This window comes from Oncorhynchus mykiss, chromosome 21, assembly GCF_013265735.2.
Source record: "Oncorhynchus mykiss isolate Arlee chromosome 21, USDA_OmykA_1.1, whole genome shotgun sequence".
Lineage (NCBI taxonomy): Eukaryota > Metazoa > Chordata > Actinopteri > Salmoniformes > Salmonidae > Oncorhynchus > Oncorhynchus mykiss.
The window spans coordinates 64,591,284-64,609,322 of record NC_048585.1 but is presented as its reverse complement, the minus strand read 5'-3'; the positions used below and the strand labels follow the sequence as shown (position 1 = coordinate 64,609,322).

Genomic DNA, 18,039 nt, shown 5'->3' with positions numbered 1-18,039 from the left:
TCAATGTGCGGGGGTACAGGTTAGTCGAGGTAATTGAGGTAAAGTGTGCATGTAGGTAGAGTTAAAGTGACATAGATAATATCAGCGTTTAAAAAAGGGGGAGTTAATGCAGATCGTCCGGGTAACCATTTGGTTAATTGCTCAACAGACCCCCGTGTTGAGGATCAGTGTGGCAGAATTGATGTTGCCTACCCTTACCACCTGGGGGCGGCCTGTCAGGAAGTCCAGGATCCAGTTGGAGAGGGAGGTGTTTAGTCCCAGGGTCCTTAGCTTAGTGATGAGCTTTGTGGACACTGTGGTGTTGAACACTGAGCTGTAGTCAAAGAACAGCATTCTCACATAATCTCAGCAAAAAAAGAAACGTCCCTTTTTCAGGACCCTGTCTTTCAAAGAAAATTAGTAAAAATCCAAATAACTTCACAGATCTTCATTGTAAAGGGTTTAAACTCTGTTTCCCGTGCTTGTTCAATGAACCATAAACAATTAATGAACATGCAACTGTGGAACGGTCCTTAAGACACTAACAGCTTACAGACGGTAGGCAATTAAGGTCACAGTTATGAAAACTTAGGACACTAAAGAGGCCTTTCTACTGACTCTGAACAACACCAAAAGAAAGATGCCCAGGGTCCCTGCTCATCTGCGTGAACGTGCCTTAGGCATGCTGCAAGGAGGCATGAGGACTGCAGATGTGGCCTAGGCAATAAATTGAATTGTCCGTACTGTGAGAAGCCTAAGACAGCGCTACAGGGAGACAGGACGGACAGCTGATCATCCTCACAGTGGCAGACCACGTGTAACAACACCTGCACAGTATTGGTACATCCGAACATCACACCTGCGGGACAGGTACAGGATGGCAACAACAACTGCTCGAGTTACACCAGGAACGCACAATCCCTCCATCAGTGCTCAGACTGTCCGCAATAGGCTGAGAGAGGCTGGACTGAGGGCTTGTTGGCCTGTTGTAAGGCAGGTCCTCACCAGACATCACTGGCAACAACGTCGCCTTTGGGCACAAACGCACCGTTGTCTGGTGAGAACCTGCCTTACATCACCGGCAACTATGTCGCCTAAACCCATCGTCGCTGGACCAGACAGGACTGGAAAAAAGTGCTCTTCACTGACGAGTCGCGGTTTTGTTGGACTGAGCTTGTTGTCACTGCAGGCAATCTCAACCCTGTGCGTTGCAGGGAAGACATCATTCTCCCTCATGTGGTTCCCTTCCTGCAGGCTCATCCTGACATGACCCTCCAGCATGACAATGCCACCAGCCATACTGCTCATTCTGTGTGTGATTTCCTAAAGCAATGGGACTCCCTCAATCTTTCTCAGATTATTACCAATCCCACAAGGTATGACTCCAAACACCCAGAAAAGGCTACTCTCCTCGATGTTATCCTCACAAATAATCCTGATCGGTATCAGTCTGGTGTTTTCTGTAATGACCTTAGTGATCACTGTTTTACAGCTTGTGTTCGTAATGGCTGCTCAGTGAAACGACCTGTCCTGATTTGTCATAGACGCTTGCTAAAACACTTTAATGAGCAAGCCTTCCTTCATGACCTGGCCTCTGTAAAATGGTATATAATCAGCTTGATCCGTCGAAGACGTTTGGAACTTCTTTTTTGATATTTTCAGTGGTATTGTTAACAAACACGCCCCCATTTAGAAAATAAGAATTAAAAACATGTTTCGACCGTGATCTTGCAGAGTTACTCCACCTCAGAATTGTATTTGGTGAAATGCTCGGCACACACACACACTCTGCTGACTGGCTCTCTTTCAGGCAAATTAAAAATAAGTGAGAAATAAGTGCACTCAGGCTATCCAGAGGGCCAAAGTTAGTTACTTTAAGGAGCAGTTCTCTCTCTGTGGGTCTAACCCCAAGAAGTTCTGGAAAACGGTTAAAGACCTGGAGAATAAACCCTCCTCCTCACAGCTGCCCATGTCCCTTAATGTTGATGATGTGGTTGTTACTGACAAGAAGCACATGGCTGAGCTCTTTAATCACCACTTCATTAAGTCAGGATTCCTACTTGACTCAGCCATGCCTCCTTGCCCGTCCAATGTTTCCTCTTCTCCCACCCCTTCTAATTAGACTAGCCCCAACGCTCCTCCCTCTTGTCCCCTGCCCCGCTACAAAGTTTCTCCCTGCAAGTGGTCACTGAGTCTGAGGTGCTAAAGGAGCTCCTGAAACTTGACCCCCAAAAAACATCTGGTTCAGATAGTTTAGACCCTTTCTTCTTTAAGGTTGCTGCCACTATCATCGCCAAGCCTATCTCTGACCTTTTTAACCTGTCTTCTTTAAGGTTGCTGTCCCTATAATCGCCAAGCCTATCTCTGACCTTTTTAACCTGTCTCTCCTCTCTGGGGAGGTTGCTTGGAAGGCAGCCACAGTTTGTCCTCTATTTAAAGGGGAAGATCAAGCTGATTCTAACTGTTATAGGCCAATTTCTATTTTGCCCTGTTTATCAAAAGTGTTGGAAAAACTTGTCAATAATCAACTGACTGGCTTTCTTGATGTCTATAGTATTCTCTCTGGTATGCAATCTGATTTCCACTCAGGTTATGGATGTGTCACTGCAACCTTAAAGGTCCTCAATGATGTCACCATCGCCCTTGATTCTAAGCAATATTGTGCTGCTATTTGTATTGACTTGGCCAAAGCTTTTGATACGGTAGACCATTACATTCTTGTGGGCTGACTAAGGAGTATTGGTGTCTCTGAGGGGTCTTTGGCCTGGTTTGCTAACTACCTCTCTCACAGAGTGCAGTGTATGAAGTCATAACATCTGCTGTCTCAGCCACTGCTGAGAGTACACTGAGGCTCGATTCTAGGGCCCCACGCTCTTCTCAATTAATATCATCAACATAGCTCAGGCAGTAGGAAGCTCTCTCATCCATTTATATGCAGATGATACAGTCTTATACTCAGCTGGTCCCTCCCTGGATTTTGTGTTAAATGCTCTACAACAAAGCTTTCTTAGTGTCCAACAAGCTTTCTCTGCCCTTAACCTGGATCTGAACACCTCCAAAACAAAGGTCATGTGGTTTGGTAAGAAGAATGTCCCTCTCCCCACCGGTGTGATTACTACCTCTGAGGGTTTAGAGCTTGAGGTAGTCACCTCATACAAATACTTGGAAGTATGGCTAGACGGTACACTGTCCTTCTCTCAGCACATATCAAAGCTACAGGCTAAGGTTAAATCTAGACTTGGTTTCCTCTATCGTAATCACTCCTCTTTCACCCCAGCTGCCAAACTAACCCTGATTCAGATGACCATCCTACCTGTGCTAGATTACGGATACATAATTTATAGATCGGCAGGTAAGGGTGCTTTCGAGTGGCTAGATGTTCATTACCATTCGGCCATCAGATTTGCCAACAATGCTCCTTATAGGACACATTACTGCACTCTATACTCCTCTGTAAACTGGTCATGTCTGTGTCATGACGTTGGCCTCTTTGGGTATTGCAAAGCCCCATCCCCCTCTCCCTGCCTCCCCCTTGCCCCCTTCAACTAGGTTGCTGTGGTCAGAGAGACGTCGTAAATTCCTGAGGATCTCCTCATGGACACACAGTATGGAGAGAGTATATTTTCATGGAGAACAAAGGAAATCCTTCCACCTCACAGAACTTGAGGTACGAACAAATTTCATATTCCGGAGAAAAGTCTAAAAGATCGGTGAAGAATCCAGCTACGAACTGGTCCGTTTGTCACAACTTGGGAAGCTCAAGAGAGACGGTGTGGCCACATTACCATAACGCTGTTTATATTATAGCCTCAGATATGAGGTTTACATCTAATTGTTGTATAAGATGAATGAGTGACTATGATACTGTTTACACAATTTTACAATGTGATTTTGGACTGTTTAATGAAGGAAAACTCAAAAAGGGAATTGGATTTGAACTAAATCAGAGGACCTCCCCTGAGCCCAGTTAGGGTCAGACATCCTGGGACCGCCCCTGAGCCCAGTTAGGGTCAGGCATCCTGGACTGCCCCTGAGCCCAGTTAGGGTCAGACATCCTGGGACTGCCCCTGAGCCCAGTTAGGGTCAGACATCCTGGACCGCCCCTGAGCCAGTTAGGGTCAGGCATCCTGGACTGCCCCTGAGCCCAGTTAGGGCCAGACATCCTGGACCGCCCCTGAGCCCAGTTAGGGTCAGACATCCTGGACCGCCCCTGAGCCCAGTTAGGGTCAGACATCCTGGGACAGCCCCTGAGCCCAGTTAGGGTCAGACATCCTGGAACAGCTCCTGAGCCCAGTTAGGGTCAGACATCCTGGGACAGCCCCTAAGCCCAGTTAGGGTCAGGCATCCTGGGACAGCCCTTTTCGGCCCTTCCGAATAAAACCCTCACTCGGGTTTTCGATCAGCAGACCGAGCTTACCTCAATTACGAGATGGCTAAAGGTTGCAGACCATGATTTTCTCCATTAGGAGGACAAAGGTTGTAGACCATTGCTGAATCTTTTAACCATACCACGTGGTTAAACTCTTAGACTATCGATACCGACAGAATAAGAACAAGTCTTTGATATTAATTACTAGTCTGCAGCTAGGAATTCGGTATTATAGAACGTGAAGAACGACAACCGCCAAAACATCCATTCGATAACAAATGTCACTCTGAACAATCTCCTCTAACCACAACCGAGAGAGAGAGGGAAAGACGGACAATTCCAGCGACCAAGACGACACACTGAGTGTAAATATATATATTGTTTGCAATTGTTCCCGAATGAGTGAGCGTTCATGTGTAAAGGATTAGCATTTCAATTGTTATAATTATCACTCTGTAGTGACTTCTTAGTCGACCCCCACTTCCCCTTTTGTCTAACAAGCTGCCATGCCGGTTTAGCCCACTAGGGCACATTCTACCTATCATGTCTTGTAACCATATTTACTTTGTTTGTTTTGTTTATGCATTTCTGTGAATTACTTAGTTAGTAAAAAATAAATTATTTAAGACAATTGATGTATGGATGACTCATAGTGAAGACTGGGTTCGTGCCGATAACCAACAATTTATGATGTTTGGAATGAGACTAACGTGAGGTAAAGTAAATCATTCATTAATTCGAAGACTAATTGATCAGATAAAATATCTGTAAAGCTATATTAGGAAATGATAACTTTGTAATCTGAATATTTTTCCTTGGTGCCCCGACTTCCTAGTTAATTACAGTTACATGATTAATCAGTCTAATCACGTAATAACTAATTACAGAGAGTTATTTGATAAAAACTATCAGTCTTCAGTTAATGATAGTAAAGACACGACATCTGTAAACCCGTCGCAAGACCCACTGGTTGATGCTTCTTTATAAAACCCTCTTAGGTCTCACTCCCCCCTATCTGAGATACCTACTGCAGCCCTCATCCTCCACAACCCTCTTAGGTCTCACTCCCCCCTATCTGAGATATCTACTGCAGCCCTCATCCTCAACAACCCTCTTAGGTCTCACTCACCCCTATCTGAGATATCTACTGCAGCCCTCATCCTCCACATACAACACCCGTTCTGCCAGTCACATTCTGTTAAAGGTCCCCAAAGCACACACATCCCTGGGTCGCTCCTCTTTTCAGTTCGCTGCAGCTAGTGACTGGAACAAGCTGCAACAAACACTCAAACTGGACAGTTTTATCTCAATCTCTTCATTCAAAGACTTAATCATGGACATTCTTACTGACAGTTTTGGCTGCTTCTCGTGATGTATTGTTGTCTCCACCTTCTTGCCCTTTGTGCTGTTGTCTGTGTACAATAATGTTTGTACCATGTTTTGTGCTACTAATATGTTATGTTGCTACCATGTTGTTGTTATGTTGTGTTGCTACCATGCTGTGTTGTCATGTGTTGCTGCCATGCTGTGTTGTTGTCTTTAGGTCTCTCTTTATGTAGTATTGTGCCCAATACTGTCTGTACCATGTTTTTGTGCTGCTACCATGTTGTGATGCTACCATGTTGTGTTGCTATCATGTTGTGTTGCTATCATGCTGTGTTGTCATGTGTTGCTATCATGCTGTGTTGCTACCATGCTGTGTTGTCATGTGTTGCTGCAATGCTGTGTTGTTGTCTTAGGTCTCTCTTTATGTAGTATTGTGCCCAATACTGTCTGTACCATGTTTTTGTGCTGCTACCATGTTGTGTTGCTATCATGTTGTGTTGCTACCATGCTGTGTTGTCATGTGTTGCTACCATGCTGTGTTGTCATGTGTTGCTGCCATGCTGTGTTGTCATGTGTTGCTACCATGCTGTGTTGTCATGTGTTGCTATCATGCTGTGTTGTATTGTGTTGCTACCATGCTGTGTTGTCATGTTGTGTTGCTACCATGCTGTGTTGTCATGTTGTGTTGCTACCATGCTGTGTTGTCATGTTGTGTTGCTACCATGCTGTGTTGTCATGTGTTGCTACCATGCTGTGTTGTCATGTGTAGCTGCCATGCTGTGTTGTCATGTGTTGCTACCATGCTGTGTTGTCATGTGTTGCTATCATGCTGTGTTGTCATGTGTTGCTACCATGCTGTGTTGTCTTGTGTTGCTACCATGCTGTGTTGTCATGTGTTGCTACCATGCTGTGTTGTCATGTGTTGCTACCATGCTGTGTTGTCATGTGTTGCTACCATGCTGTGTTGTCTTGTGTTGCTACCATGCTGTGTTGTCATGTGTTGCTACCATGCTGTGTTGTCTTGTGTTGCTATCATGCTGTGTTGTCATGTGTTGCTACCATGCTGTGTTGTCATGTGTTGCTACCATGCTGTGTTGTCATGTTGTGTTGCTACCATGCTGTGTTGTCATGTGTTGCTATCATGCTGTGTTGTATTGTGTTGCTACCATGCTGTGTTGTCATGTTGTGTTGCTACCATGCTGTGTTGTCATGTTGTGTTGCTACCATGCTATGTTGTTGTCTTAGGTCTCTCTTTATGTTGTGTCTCTCTTGCTGTGTTGTCTTAGGTCTCTCTTTATGTTGTGTCTCTCTTGCTGTGTTGTCTTAGGTCTCTCTTTATGTTGTGTCTCTCTTGCTGTGATGTATTGTGTTGCTACCATGCTGTGTTGTCATGTTGTGTTGCTACCATGCTGTGTTGTCATGTTGTGTTGCTACCATGCTATGTTGTTGTCTTAGGTCTCTCTTTATGTTGTGTCTCTCTTGCTGTGTTGTCTTAGGTCTCTCTTTATGTTGTGTCTCTCTTGCTGTGTTGTCTTAGGTCTCTCTTTATGTTGTGTCTCTCTTGCTGTGATGTGTGTTTTGTATTTATATTTATTTTATTGTTTATTTTTATCCCAGGCCCCAGTCCCCACCGGAGGCCTTTTGCCATTTGGTAGGCCGTCATTGTAAATAAGACATTTGTTCTTAACTGACTTTCCTAGTTAAATAAAGGTTAAATAAATAAAATAAATATAGTCGTAGTAGTAGTAGTATAGTTGTAGTCATAGCCGTAGTTGTAGTAGTAGTATAGTGGTGTTAGTAACGTATTATTATTACTAGTAGTAGCAGTATAGTTGTAGTAGTAGTAGTAGTAGTGGTAGTGGTAGTGGTAGTGGTAGTGGTAGTAGTAGTGGTAATGGTAGTAGAAGCAGTAGCAGTAGTGGTAGTAGTAGTAGTAGCAGCAGCGGTAGTAGTGGTAGTAGTAGTAGTAGCAGCAGTAGTAGTAGTAGTAGTAGTAGTAGTTGTAGTTTTAGTTGTAGCGGTAGTAGTAGTAGCAGCAGTAGTAGTAGTAGTAGTAGTAGTAGTTGTAGTTTTAGTTGTAGCGGTAGTTTTAGTTGTTGTAATAGTAGTAGTAGTAGTAGTAGTAGTAGTTGTAGTTTTAGTTGTAGCGGTAGTAGTAGTAGCAGCAGTAGTAGTAGTATTAGTAGTAGTTTTAGTTGTAGTAGTAGTTTTAGTTGTAGTAGTAGTAGTAGTAGTAGTAGTAGTAGTGGTAGTAGTAGTAGTAGTAGTAGCAGCAGCGGTAGTAGTGGTAGTAGTAGTAATAGTAGTAGTAGTAGCAGCAGTAGTAGTAGTAGTAGTAGTTGTAGTTTTAGTTGTAGTGGTAGTAGTAGTAGCAGCAGTAGTAGTAGTATTAGTAGTAGTTTTAGTTGTAGTAGTAGTAGTAGTAGTTTTAGTTGTAGTAGTAGTAGTAGTGGTAGTAGTAGTAGTAGTAGTAGCAGCAGCGGTAGTAGTGGTAGTAGTAGTAATAGTAGTAGTAGTAGCAGCAGTAGTAGTAGTAGTAGTAGTTGTAGTTTTAGTTGTAGTGGTAGTAGTAGTAGCAGCAGTAGTAGTAGTATTAGTAGTAGTTTTAGTTGTAGTAGTAGTAGTAGTAGTTTTAGTTGTAGTAGTAGCAGTAGTAGTAGCAGCAGTAATAGTAGTAGTAGTAGCAGCAGCAGTAATAGTAGTAGTAGTAGTAGCAGCAGTAATAGTAGTAGTAGTAGTAGTAACAGCAGTAATAGTAGTAGTAGTAGTAGTAGCAGCAGTAATAGTAGTAGTAGTAACAGCAGTAATAGTAGTAGCAGTAGTAGTAGAATAAGTAGTATAGAATAGAAGCAGCAGTAGTAGTAGTAATAGTCGTATATAGTAGTAGTAGCAATAGTAGTAGTAAGATAAGCAGTATAGTAGTATAGAAATAAAGCAGCAGTTGTAGTAGTAGTGTAGCAGTAGTAGTAGTATAAGTATTAGTGTAGTAGTAGTAGTAGTAGTAGTTGTAGTAGTAGTATAATGGTAGTATATTAGTAGTAGTAGTAGTAGTAGTTGTTGTAGTATTAGTAGTAGTAGCAGCAGTAGTAGTGGAGTAGCAGCAGTTGTAGTAGTAGTATAATGGTAGTATATTAGTAGTAGTAGTAGTAGTAGTTGTAGTAGTTGTGGTATTAGTAGTAGCAGAAGTTGTGTTAGTATAGTTGTAGCAGTGTATTTGTAGTATTGTAGTAGTAGTATTAGTAGTAGTAGATATAGAAGTGTTAGTATAGTTGTAGCAGTGTATTTATAGTATTGTAGTAGTAGTATTAGTAGTAGTAGATATAGGAGTGTTAGTATAGTTGTAGTAGTAGAGATAGTAGTGTTAGTATAGTTGTAGCAGTGTATTTGTAGTATTGTAGTAGTAGTATTAGTAGTAGTAGATATAGGAGTGTTAGTATAGTTGTAGTAGTAGATATAGTAGTGTTAGTATAGTTGTAGCAGTGTATTTGTAGTATTGTAGTAGTAGTATTAGTAGTAGTAGATATAGGAGTGTTAGTATAGTTGTAGCAGTGTATTTGTAGTATTGTAGTAGTAGTATTAGTAGTAGTAGATATAGGAGTGTTAGTATAGTTGTAGTAGTAGAGATAGTAGTGTTAGTATAGTTGTAGCAGTGTATTTGTAGTATTGTAGTAGTAGTATTAGTAGTAGTAGATATAGGAGTGTTAGTATAGTTGTAGTAGTAGAGATAGTAGTGTTAGTATAGTTGTAGCAGTGTATTTGTAGTATTGTAGTAGTAGTATTAGTAGTAGTAGATATAGGAGTGTTAGTATAGTTGTAGCAGTGTATTTGTAGTATTGTAGTAGTAGTATTAGTAGTAGTAGATATAGGAGTGTTAGTATAGTTGTAGTAGTAGATATAGGAGTGTTAGTATAGTTGTAGCAGTGTATTTGTAGTATTGTAGTAGTAGTATTAGTAGTAGTAGATATAGGAGTGTTAGTATAGTTGTAGTAGTAGATATAGTAGTGTTAGTATAGTTGTAGCAGTGTATTTGTAGTATTGTAGTAGTAGTATTAGTAGTAGTAGATATAGGAGTGTTAGTATAATTATAGCAGTGCATTTGGAGTATTGTAGTAGTAGTATTAGTAGTAGTAGATATAGGAGTGTTAGTATAGTTGTAGTAGTAGAGATAGTAGTGTTAGTATAGTTGTAGCAGTGTATTTGTAGTATTGTAGTAGTAGTATTAGTAGTAGTAGATATAGGAGTGTTAGTATAGTTGTAGTAGTAGATATAGTAGTGTTAGTATAGTTGTAGCAGTGTATTTGTAGTATTGTAGTAGTAGTATTAGTAGTAGTAGATATAGGAGTGTTAGTATAGTTGTAGTAGTAGAGATAGTAGTGTTAGTATAGTTGTAGCAGTGTATTTGTAGTATTGTAGTAGTAGTATTAGTAGTAGTAGATATAGGAGTGTTAGTATAGTTGTAGTAGTAGATATAGTAGTGTTAGTATAGTTGTAGCAGTGTATTTGTAGTATTGTAGTAGTAGTATTAGTAGTAGTAGATATAGGAGTGTTAGTATAGTTGTAGCAGTGTATTTGTAGTATTGTAGTAGTAGTATTAGTAGTAGTAGATATAGGAGTGTTAGTATAGTTGTAGTAGTAGAGATAGTAGTGTTAGTATAGTTGTAGCAGTGTATTTGTAGTATTGTAGTAGTAGTATTAGTAGTAGTAGATATAGGAGTGTTAGTATAGTTGTAGTAGTAGATATAGTAGTGTTAGTATAGTTGTAGCAGTGTATTTGTAGTATTGTAGTAGTAGTATTAGTAGTAGTAGATATAGGAGTGTTAGTATAGTTGTAGCAGTGTATTTGTAGTATTGTAGTAGTAGTATTAGTAGTAGTAGATATAGGAGTGTTAGTATAGTTGTAGTAGTAGAGATAGTAGTGTTAGTATAGTTGTAGCAGTGTATTTGTAGTATTGTAGTAGTAGTATTAGTAGTAGTAGATATAGGAGTGTTAGTATAGTTGTAGTAGTAGAGATAGTAGTGTTAGTATAGTTGTAGCAGTGTATTTGTAGTATTGTAGTAGTAGTATTAGTAGTAGTAGATATAGGAGTGTTAGTATAGTTGTAGTAGTAGATATAGGAGTGTTAGTATAGTTGTATTAGTGTATTTGTAGTATTGTAGTAGTAGTATTAGTAGTAGTAGATATAGGAGTGTTAGTATAGTTGTAGTAGTAGATATAGTAGTGTTAGTATAGTTGTAGCAGTGTATTTGTAGTATTGTAGTAGTAGTATTAGTAGTAGTAGATATAGGAGTGTTAGTATAGTTGTAGTAGTAGATATAGTAGTGTTAGTATAGTTGTAGCAGTGTATTTGTAGTATTGTAGTAGTAGTATTAGTAGTAGTAGATATAGGAGTGTTAGTATAGTTGTAGTAGTAGAGATAGTAGTGTTAGTATAGTTGTAGCAGTGTATTTGTAGTATTGTAGTAGTAGTATTAGTAGTAGTAGATATAGGAGTGTTAGTATAGTTGTAGTAGTAGATATAGTAGTGTTAGTATAGTTGTAGCAGTGTATTTGTAGTATTGTAGTAGTAGTATTAGTAGTAGTAGATATAGGAGTGTTAGTATAGTTGTAGCAGTGTATTTGTAGTATTGTAGTAGTAGTATTAGTAGTAGTAGATATAGGAGTGTTAGTATAGTTGTAGTAGTAGAGATAGTAGTGTTAGTATAGTTGTAGCAGTGTATTTGTAGTATTGTAGTAGTAGTATTAGTAGTAGTAGATATAGGAGTGTTAGTATAGTTGTAGTAGTAGAGATAGTAGTGTTAGTATAGTTGTAGCAGTGTATTTGTAGTATTGTAGTAGTAGTATTAGTAGTAGTAGATATAGGAGTGTTAGTATAGTTGTAGTAGTAGATATAGGAGTGTTAGTATAGTTGTATTAGTGTATTTGTAGTATTGTAGTAGTAGTATTAGTAGTAGTAGATATAGGAGTGTTAGTATAGTTGTAGTAGTAGATATAGTAGTGTTAGTATAGTTGTAGCAGTGTATTTGTAGTATTGTAGTAGTAGTATTAGTAGTAGTAGATATAGGAGTGTTAGTATAATTATAGCAGTGCATTTGGAGTATTGTAGTAATAGTAGCAATAGTTTAGTTGTTGTTGTGTTGTTGTCATTGTTGTTGTGTTTACCGGCCTGTTAATTTCCTTCCACAGTCAGCAGCCTACCCGCTTCAGTAACCGATGCCTGCAGACGATTGGCCGCTGTTGGCCACACCTCCGAGTGCTCAGTGTGGGCGGGGCTGGCTGTAGCATTCAGGGATTGTCCTTACTGGGTGAGTGAAAGTTACAGTCTATACCAGAGGTTGATTGGTCTGTCTGGATGAGTGACAGGTGTTTTAGAGAAGAGCCAGGGGCTGGAAATCAAAGAGTTGTGTTGAGTCTCTGTCTGTCAGAGTTGTGTTGAGTCTCTGTCTATCAGAGTTGTGTTGAGTCTCTGTCTATCAGAGTTGTGTTGAGTCTCTGTCTATCAGAGTTGTGTTGGGTCTCTGTCTATCAGAGTTGTGTTGAGTTTCTATCAGAGTTGTGTTGAGTCTCTGTCTATCAGAGTTGTGTTGAGTCTCTGTCTATCAGAGTTGTGTTGAGTTTCTGTCTATAAGAGTTGTGTTGAGTCTCTGTCTATCAGAGTTGTGTTGAGTCTCTGTCTATCAGAGTTGTGTTGAGTCTCTGTCTATCAGAGTTGTGTTGAGTCTCTATCAGAGTTGTGTTGAGTCTCTATCAGAGTTGTGTTGAGTCTCTGTCTATCAGAGTTGTGTTCAGTCTCTGTCTATCAGAGTTGTGTTGAGTCTCTATCAGAGTTGTGTTGAGTCTCTGTCTATAAGAGTTGTGTTGAGTCTCTGTCTATCAGAGTTGTGTTGAGTCTCTGTCTATCAGAGTTGTGTTGAGTCTCTGTCTATCAGAGTTGTGTTGAGTCTCTGTCTATCAGAGTTGTGTTGAGTCTCTGTCTATCAGAGTTGTGTTGAGTCTCTGTCTATCAGAGTTGTGTTGGGTCTCTGTCTATCAGAGTTGTGTTGGGTCTCTGTCTATCAGAGTTGTGTTGGGTCTCTGTCTATCAGAGTTGTGTTGAGTCTCTGTCTATCAGAGTTGTGTTGAGTCTCTATCAGAGTTGTGTTGAGTCTCTATCAGAGTTGTGTTGAGTCTCTGTCTATCAGAGTTGTGTTGAGTCTCTGTCTATCAGAGTTGTGTTGAGTCTCTATCAGAGTTGTGTTGAGTCTCTGTCTATCAGAGTTGTGTTGGGTCTCTGTCTATCAGAGTTGTGTTGAGTCTCTGTCTATCAGAGTTGTGTTCAGTCTCTGTCTATCAGAGTTGTGTTGAGTCTCTGTCTATCAGAGTTGTGTTGGGTCTCTGTCTATCAGAGTTGTGTTGGGTCTCTGTCTATCAGAGTTGTGTTGGGTCTCTGTCTATCAGAGTTGTGTTGAGTCTCTGTCTATCAGAGTTGTGTTGAGTCTCTATCAGAGTTGTGTTGAGTCTCTGTCTATCAGAGTTGTGTTGAGTCTCTGTCTATCAGAGTTGTGTTGAGTCTCTATCAGAGTTGTGTTGAGTCTCTGTCTATCAGAGTTGTGTTGGGTCTCTGTCTATCAGAGTTGTGTTGAGTCTCTGTCTGTCAGAGTTGTGTTGAGTCTCTGTCTATCAGAGTTGTGTTGAGTCTCTGTCTGTCAGAGTTGTGTTGAGTCTCTGTCTATCAGAGTTGTGTTGGGTCTCTGTCTATCAGAGTTGTGTTGAGTCTCTGTCTGTCAGAGTTGTGTTGGGTCTCTGTCTGTCAGAGTTGTGTTGGGTCTCTATCAGAGTTGTGTTGGGTCTCTGTCTATCAGAGTTGTGTTGAGTCTCTGTCTGTCAGAGTTGTGTTGAGTCTCTGTCTATCAGAGTTGTGTTGAGTCTCTGTCTATCAGAGTTGTGTTGGGTCTCTATCAGAGTTGTGTTGAGTCTCTGTCTATCAGAGTTGTGTTGAGTCTCTGTCTATCAGAGTTGTGTTGAGTCTCTGTCTATCAGAGTTGTGTTGGGTCTCTGTCTATCAGAGTTGTGTTGAGTCTCTGTCTATCAGAGTTGTGTTGAGTCTCTGTCTATCAGAGTTGTGTTGAGTCTCTGTCTATCAGAGTTGTGTTGGGTCTCTATCAGAGTTGTGTTGAGTCTCTGTCTATCAGAGTTGTGTTGAGTCTCTGTCTATCAGAGTTGTGTTGAGTCTCTGTCTATCAGAGTTGTGTTGGGTCTCTGTCTATCAGAGTTGTGTTGAGTCTCTGTCTATCAGAGTTGTGTTGAGTCTCTGTCTATCAGAGCTGTGTTGAGTCTCTGTCTATCAGAGTTGTGTTGAGTCTCTGTCTGTCAGAGTTGTGTTGAGTCTCTGTCTGTCAGAGTTGTGTTGAGTGTCTGTCTATCAGAGTTGTGTTGAGTCTCTGTCTGTCAGAGTTGTGTTGAGTCTCTGTCTATCAGAGTTGTGTTGTGTCTCTGTCAAGTCTAAGTATCTCTCTCCCTGTAGTTCGTAGTTGTGTGGGTTAGTGTTAGTTGTGTTGTGTTTCTGTGTCTCTATCAAGTCTAAGTATCTCTCTCCCTGTAGTTCGTAGTTGTGTGGGTTAGGGTTAGTTGTGTTGTGTCTCTATCAAATCTAAGTATCTCTCTCCCTGTAGTTCGTAGTTGTGTGGGTTAGGGTTAGTTGAGATGTGTTTCTGTGTCTCTATCAAGTCTAAGTATCTCTCTCCCTGTAGTTCGTAGTTGTGTGGGTTAGGGTTAGTTGTGTTGTGTTTCTGTGTCTCTGTCAAGTCTAAGTATCTCTCTCCCTGTAGTTCGTAGTTGTGTGGGTTAGGGTTAGTTGTGTTGTGTTTCTGTGTCTCTGTCAAGTCTAATTTTCTCTCTCCCTGTAGTTCGTAGGTGTGTGGGTCTCCAGGTGTTGGAGTTGGAGCGTGTTACTGAGGTGGTCCAGGAGGGGGCAGCAGAGCTGTGTAGAGAAGGACTACAGAATCTAGAGACTCTACTACTCACCTCTACTCCTGTTACACCTGAAGCACTACTGCACTTTAACAGTGAGTTACTGACCTCTGACCTCTAACCCCTGACCTCTACTCCTGTTACACCTGAAGCACTACTGCACTTTAACAGTGAGTTACTGACCTCTGACCTCTAACCCCTGACCTCTACTCCTGTTACACCTGAAGCACTACTGCACTTTAACAGTGAGTTACTGACCTCTGACCTCTAACCCCTGACCTCTACTCCAGTTACACCTGAAGCACTACTGCACTTTAACAGTGAGTTTCTGACCTCTAACCCCTGACCTCTACTCCTTTTACAACTGAAGCACGACTGCACTTTAATAGTGAGTTTCTGACCTCTAACCCTGACCTCTACCCCTGTTACACCTGAAGCACTACTGCACTTTAACAGTGAGTTTCTGACCTCTAACCCCTGACCTCTACTCCTGTTACACCTGAAGCACTACTGCACTTTAACAGTGAGTTACTGACCTCTGACCTCTAACCCCTGACCTCTACTCCAGTTACACCTGAAGCACTACTGCACATTAACAGTGAGTTTCTGACCTCTAACCCCTGACCTCTACTCCTGTTACACCTGAAGCACTACTGCACTTTAACAGTGAATTACTGACCTCTGACCTCTAACCCTGACCTCTACTCCTGTTACACCTGAAGCACTACTGCACTTTAACAGTGAGTTACTGACCCCTGACCCCTGATCTTTACACCTGATAGACCTGTGTAGGATACTAAAACCCCAAAATGCCATCTTTTCCTTCTCAGTAGTGACCTCTCCCCCATCCTGTATGTTCTAGGTGTATGTTGTAACCTCAGGTCCATCATAGTGCAGATTGGGATAGCTGACCACTTTGAGGAGCCAGACAGTCCTGAAGCTAAGAGACAGTACAATGAGATGGTCAATAAGTTACAGGTAAATTAATCTTTCTCTGTTTACGCAGCCTTTTCCCTGAAATGCACTACCTACGAACAGAGCACTAGAGGTCAACTCCAGTAGCATCAAATGATGCCAGTTGAAGTCACAACACTCCATACTGTATATACAGTTGAAGTCAGAAGTTTACATACACCTCATACACATACGCCACATACGCCAAATACAATTAAACTCAGTTGTTCACAATTCCTGACATTTAATCCTAGTAAAAATTCCCTGTCTGAGGTCAGTTAGGATCACCACTTTAATTTAAGAATGTGAAATGTGAGAATAACAGTAGAGAGCATGATTTTATTTCAGCTTTCATTTCTTTCATCACATTCCCAGTGGGTCAGAAGTTTACATGCACTCAATGTGTATTTGGTAGCATTGCCTTTAAATTGATTAACTTTTGTCAAACGTTGCAGGTAGCCTTCCACAAGCTTCCCACAATAAGTTGGGTGAATTTTGGCCCATTCCTCCTGACAGAGCTGGTGTAACTGAGTCAGGTTTGTAGGCCTCCTTGCTCGTACAAACTTTTTCAGTTCAGCCCACACATTTTCTATAGGATTGCGGTCAGGGCTTTGTCATGGCCACTTCAATACCTTGACTTTGTTGTCCTCAAGCCATTTTTCCAGAACTTTGGAAGTATGCTTGGGGTCATTGTCCATTTGGAAGACCCATTTGCGACCAAGCTTTAACTGATGTCTTGAGATGTTGCTTCAATATATCCACATAACTCTCCTGCCTCATGATACCATCTATTTTGTGAAGTGCACCAGTCCCTCCTGCAGCAAAGCACCCCCACAACATGATGCTGCCACCCCCGTGCTTCACGGTTGGGATGGTGTTCTTCGGCTTGCAAGCCTCCCCTTTTTCCTCCAAACATAACGATGGTCATTATGGCCAAACAGTTCTATTTGTGTTTCATCAGACCAGTGGACATTTCTCCAAAAAGTACAATCTTTGTCCCCATGTGCAGTTGCAAACCGTAGTCTGGCTTTTTTATGGCGGTTTTGGAGCATTGGCTTCTTCCTTGCTGATCGACCTTTCAGGTTGTGTCGATATAGGACTCGTTTTACTGTGGATATAGATACTTTTGTACCTGTTTCCTCCAGCATCTTCACAAGGTCCTTTGCTGTTGTTCTGGGATTGATTTGCACTTTTCGCACCGAAGTACATTCATCTCTAGGAGACAGAACGCGTCTCCTTCCTGAGCGGTATGATGGTCCCATGGTGTTTATACTTGCATACTATTGTTTGTACAGATGAACGTGGTACTTTCAGGCGTTTGGAAATTGCTCCCAGAATTATTTTTCTGAGGTCTTGGCTGATTTCTTTTGATTTTCCCATGATGTCAAGCAAAGAGGCACTGAGTTTGAAGGTAGGCCTTGAAATACATCCACAGGTACACCTCCAATTGACTGAAATTATGTCAATTAGCCTATCAGAAGCTTCTAAAGTCATACCATATTTTTCTGGAATTTTCCAAGCTGTTTAAAGACAGAGTCAACTTAGTGTATGTAAACTTCTGACCCACTGGAATTGTGATACAGTCAATTATAAGTGAAATAATCTGTCTGTAAACAATTGTTGTAAAAATGACTTGTGTCATGCACAAAGGAGATGTCCTAACCGACTTGACAAACTATAGCTTGTTAACAAGAAATTTGTGGAGTGGTTGAAAAACAAGCTTTAATGACTCCAACCTAAGTGTTTGTAAACTTCCGACTTCAACTGTATATTATTGTCTCTCCTACAGGCCCTAAAGAAGAGACCAGGTCTGTCTGAAGTGTTGCAGATCAAAGCTGATGTTTTCGTTTGACCTCTTCCTCCTCTTCGTCTTCTCCCTCCATCTCACTGACCTGTCAGTCACACAGCCAATCAGCGAGTCTGGAAGCGACCTCAACAACCAGTCAGACTTGTGACACATTTGCCAACCAATCGGAAGATACAGCATCCTGGAGAGAATAAGCAATCAGCCAATAGGAATCACACAGACATGAAGATGACACATGAGACGTTAGTTGTGAAGCTGCTGGGTTCAGAGATTCTTCAAACATAACAGCAACATACTATATTACTGTGATGTAACAGAGACTTTACCCATGCAACGCACAGATAGACAGACAGACAGACAGACAGACAGACAGACAGACAGACAGACAGACAGACAGACAGACAGACACACAGACACACAGACAGACAGACACACAGCTGTTAGCTGTCTTAGGGGGTTAGCCTCTATAATGAACTGACCTCTCCTCTATAAAGAACTGGTCTCTCCTCTATAAAGAACTAGTCTCTCCTCTATAAAGAACTAGTCTCTCCTCTATAAAGAACTAGTCTCTCCTCTATAAAGAACTAGTCTCTCCTCTATAAAGAACTGGTCTCTCCTCTATAAAGAACTGGTCTCTCCTCTATAAAGAACTGGTCTC

General features: G+C 41.2%; 1 protein-coding gene across 5 annotated transcripts in view; it reads left to right on the top strand.

Annotated features, from left to right (window-relative positions):
- The window catches only part of LOC110509409 (F-box only protein 41), a 56,050-nt gene extending 38,483 nt beyond the window's left edge, over positions 1-17,567 (top strand). For 4 of the 5 annotated variants that reach the window (XM_036958438.1, XM_036958437.1, XM_036958435.1 and 1 more), the window contains 4 exons: positions 11,858-11,976; positions 14,557-14,715; positions 15,483-15,598; positions 17,364-17,567. In XM_036958438.1, coding sequence (XP_036814333.1) covers positions 11,858-11,976; positions 14,557-14,715; positions 15,483-15,598; positions 17,364-17,426 — 457 coding nt within the window. In that variant the 3' untranslated portion in view covers positions 17,427-17,567. Of the gene's footprint in view, positions 1-7,291; positions 7,326-11,857; positions 11,977-14,556; positions 14,716-15,482; positions 15,599-17,363 lie in introns of those variants that run through there. The other variant, XR_005038737.1, reaches the window with a different exon arrangement.
- Positions 17,568-18,039: the final 472 nt, after the last annotated feature.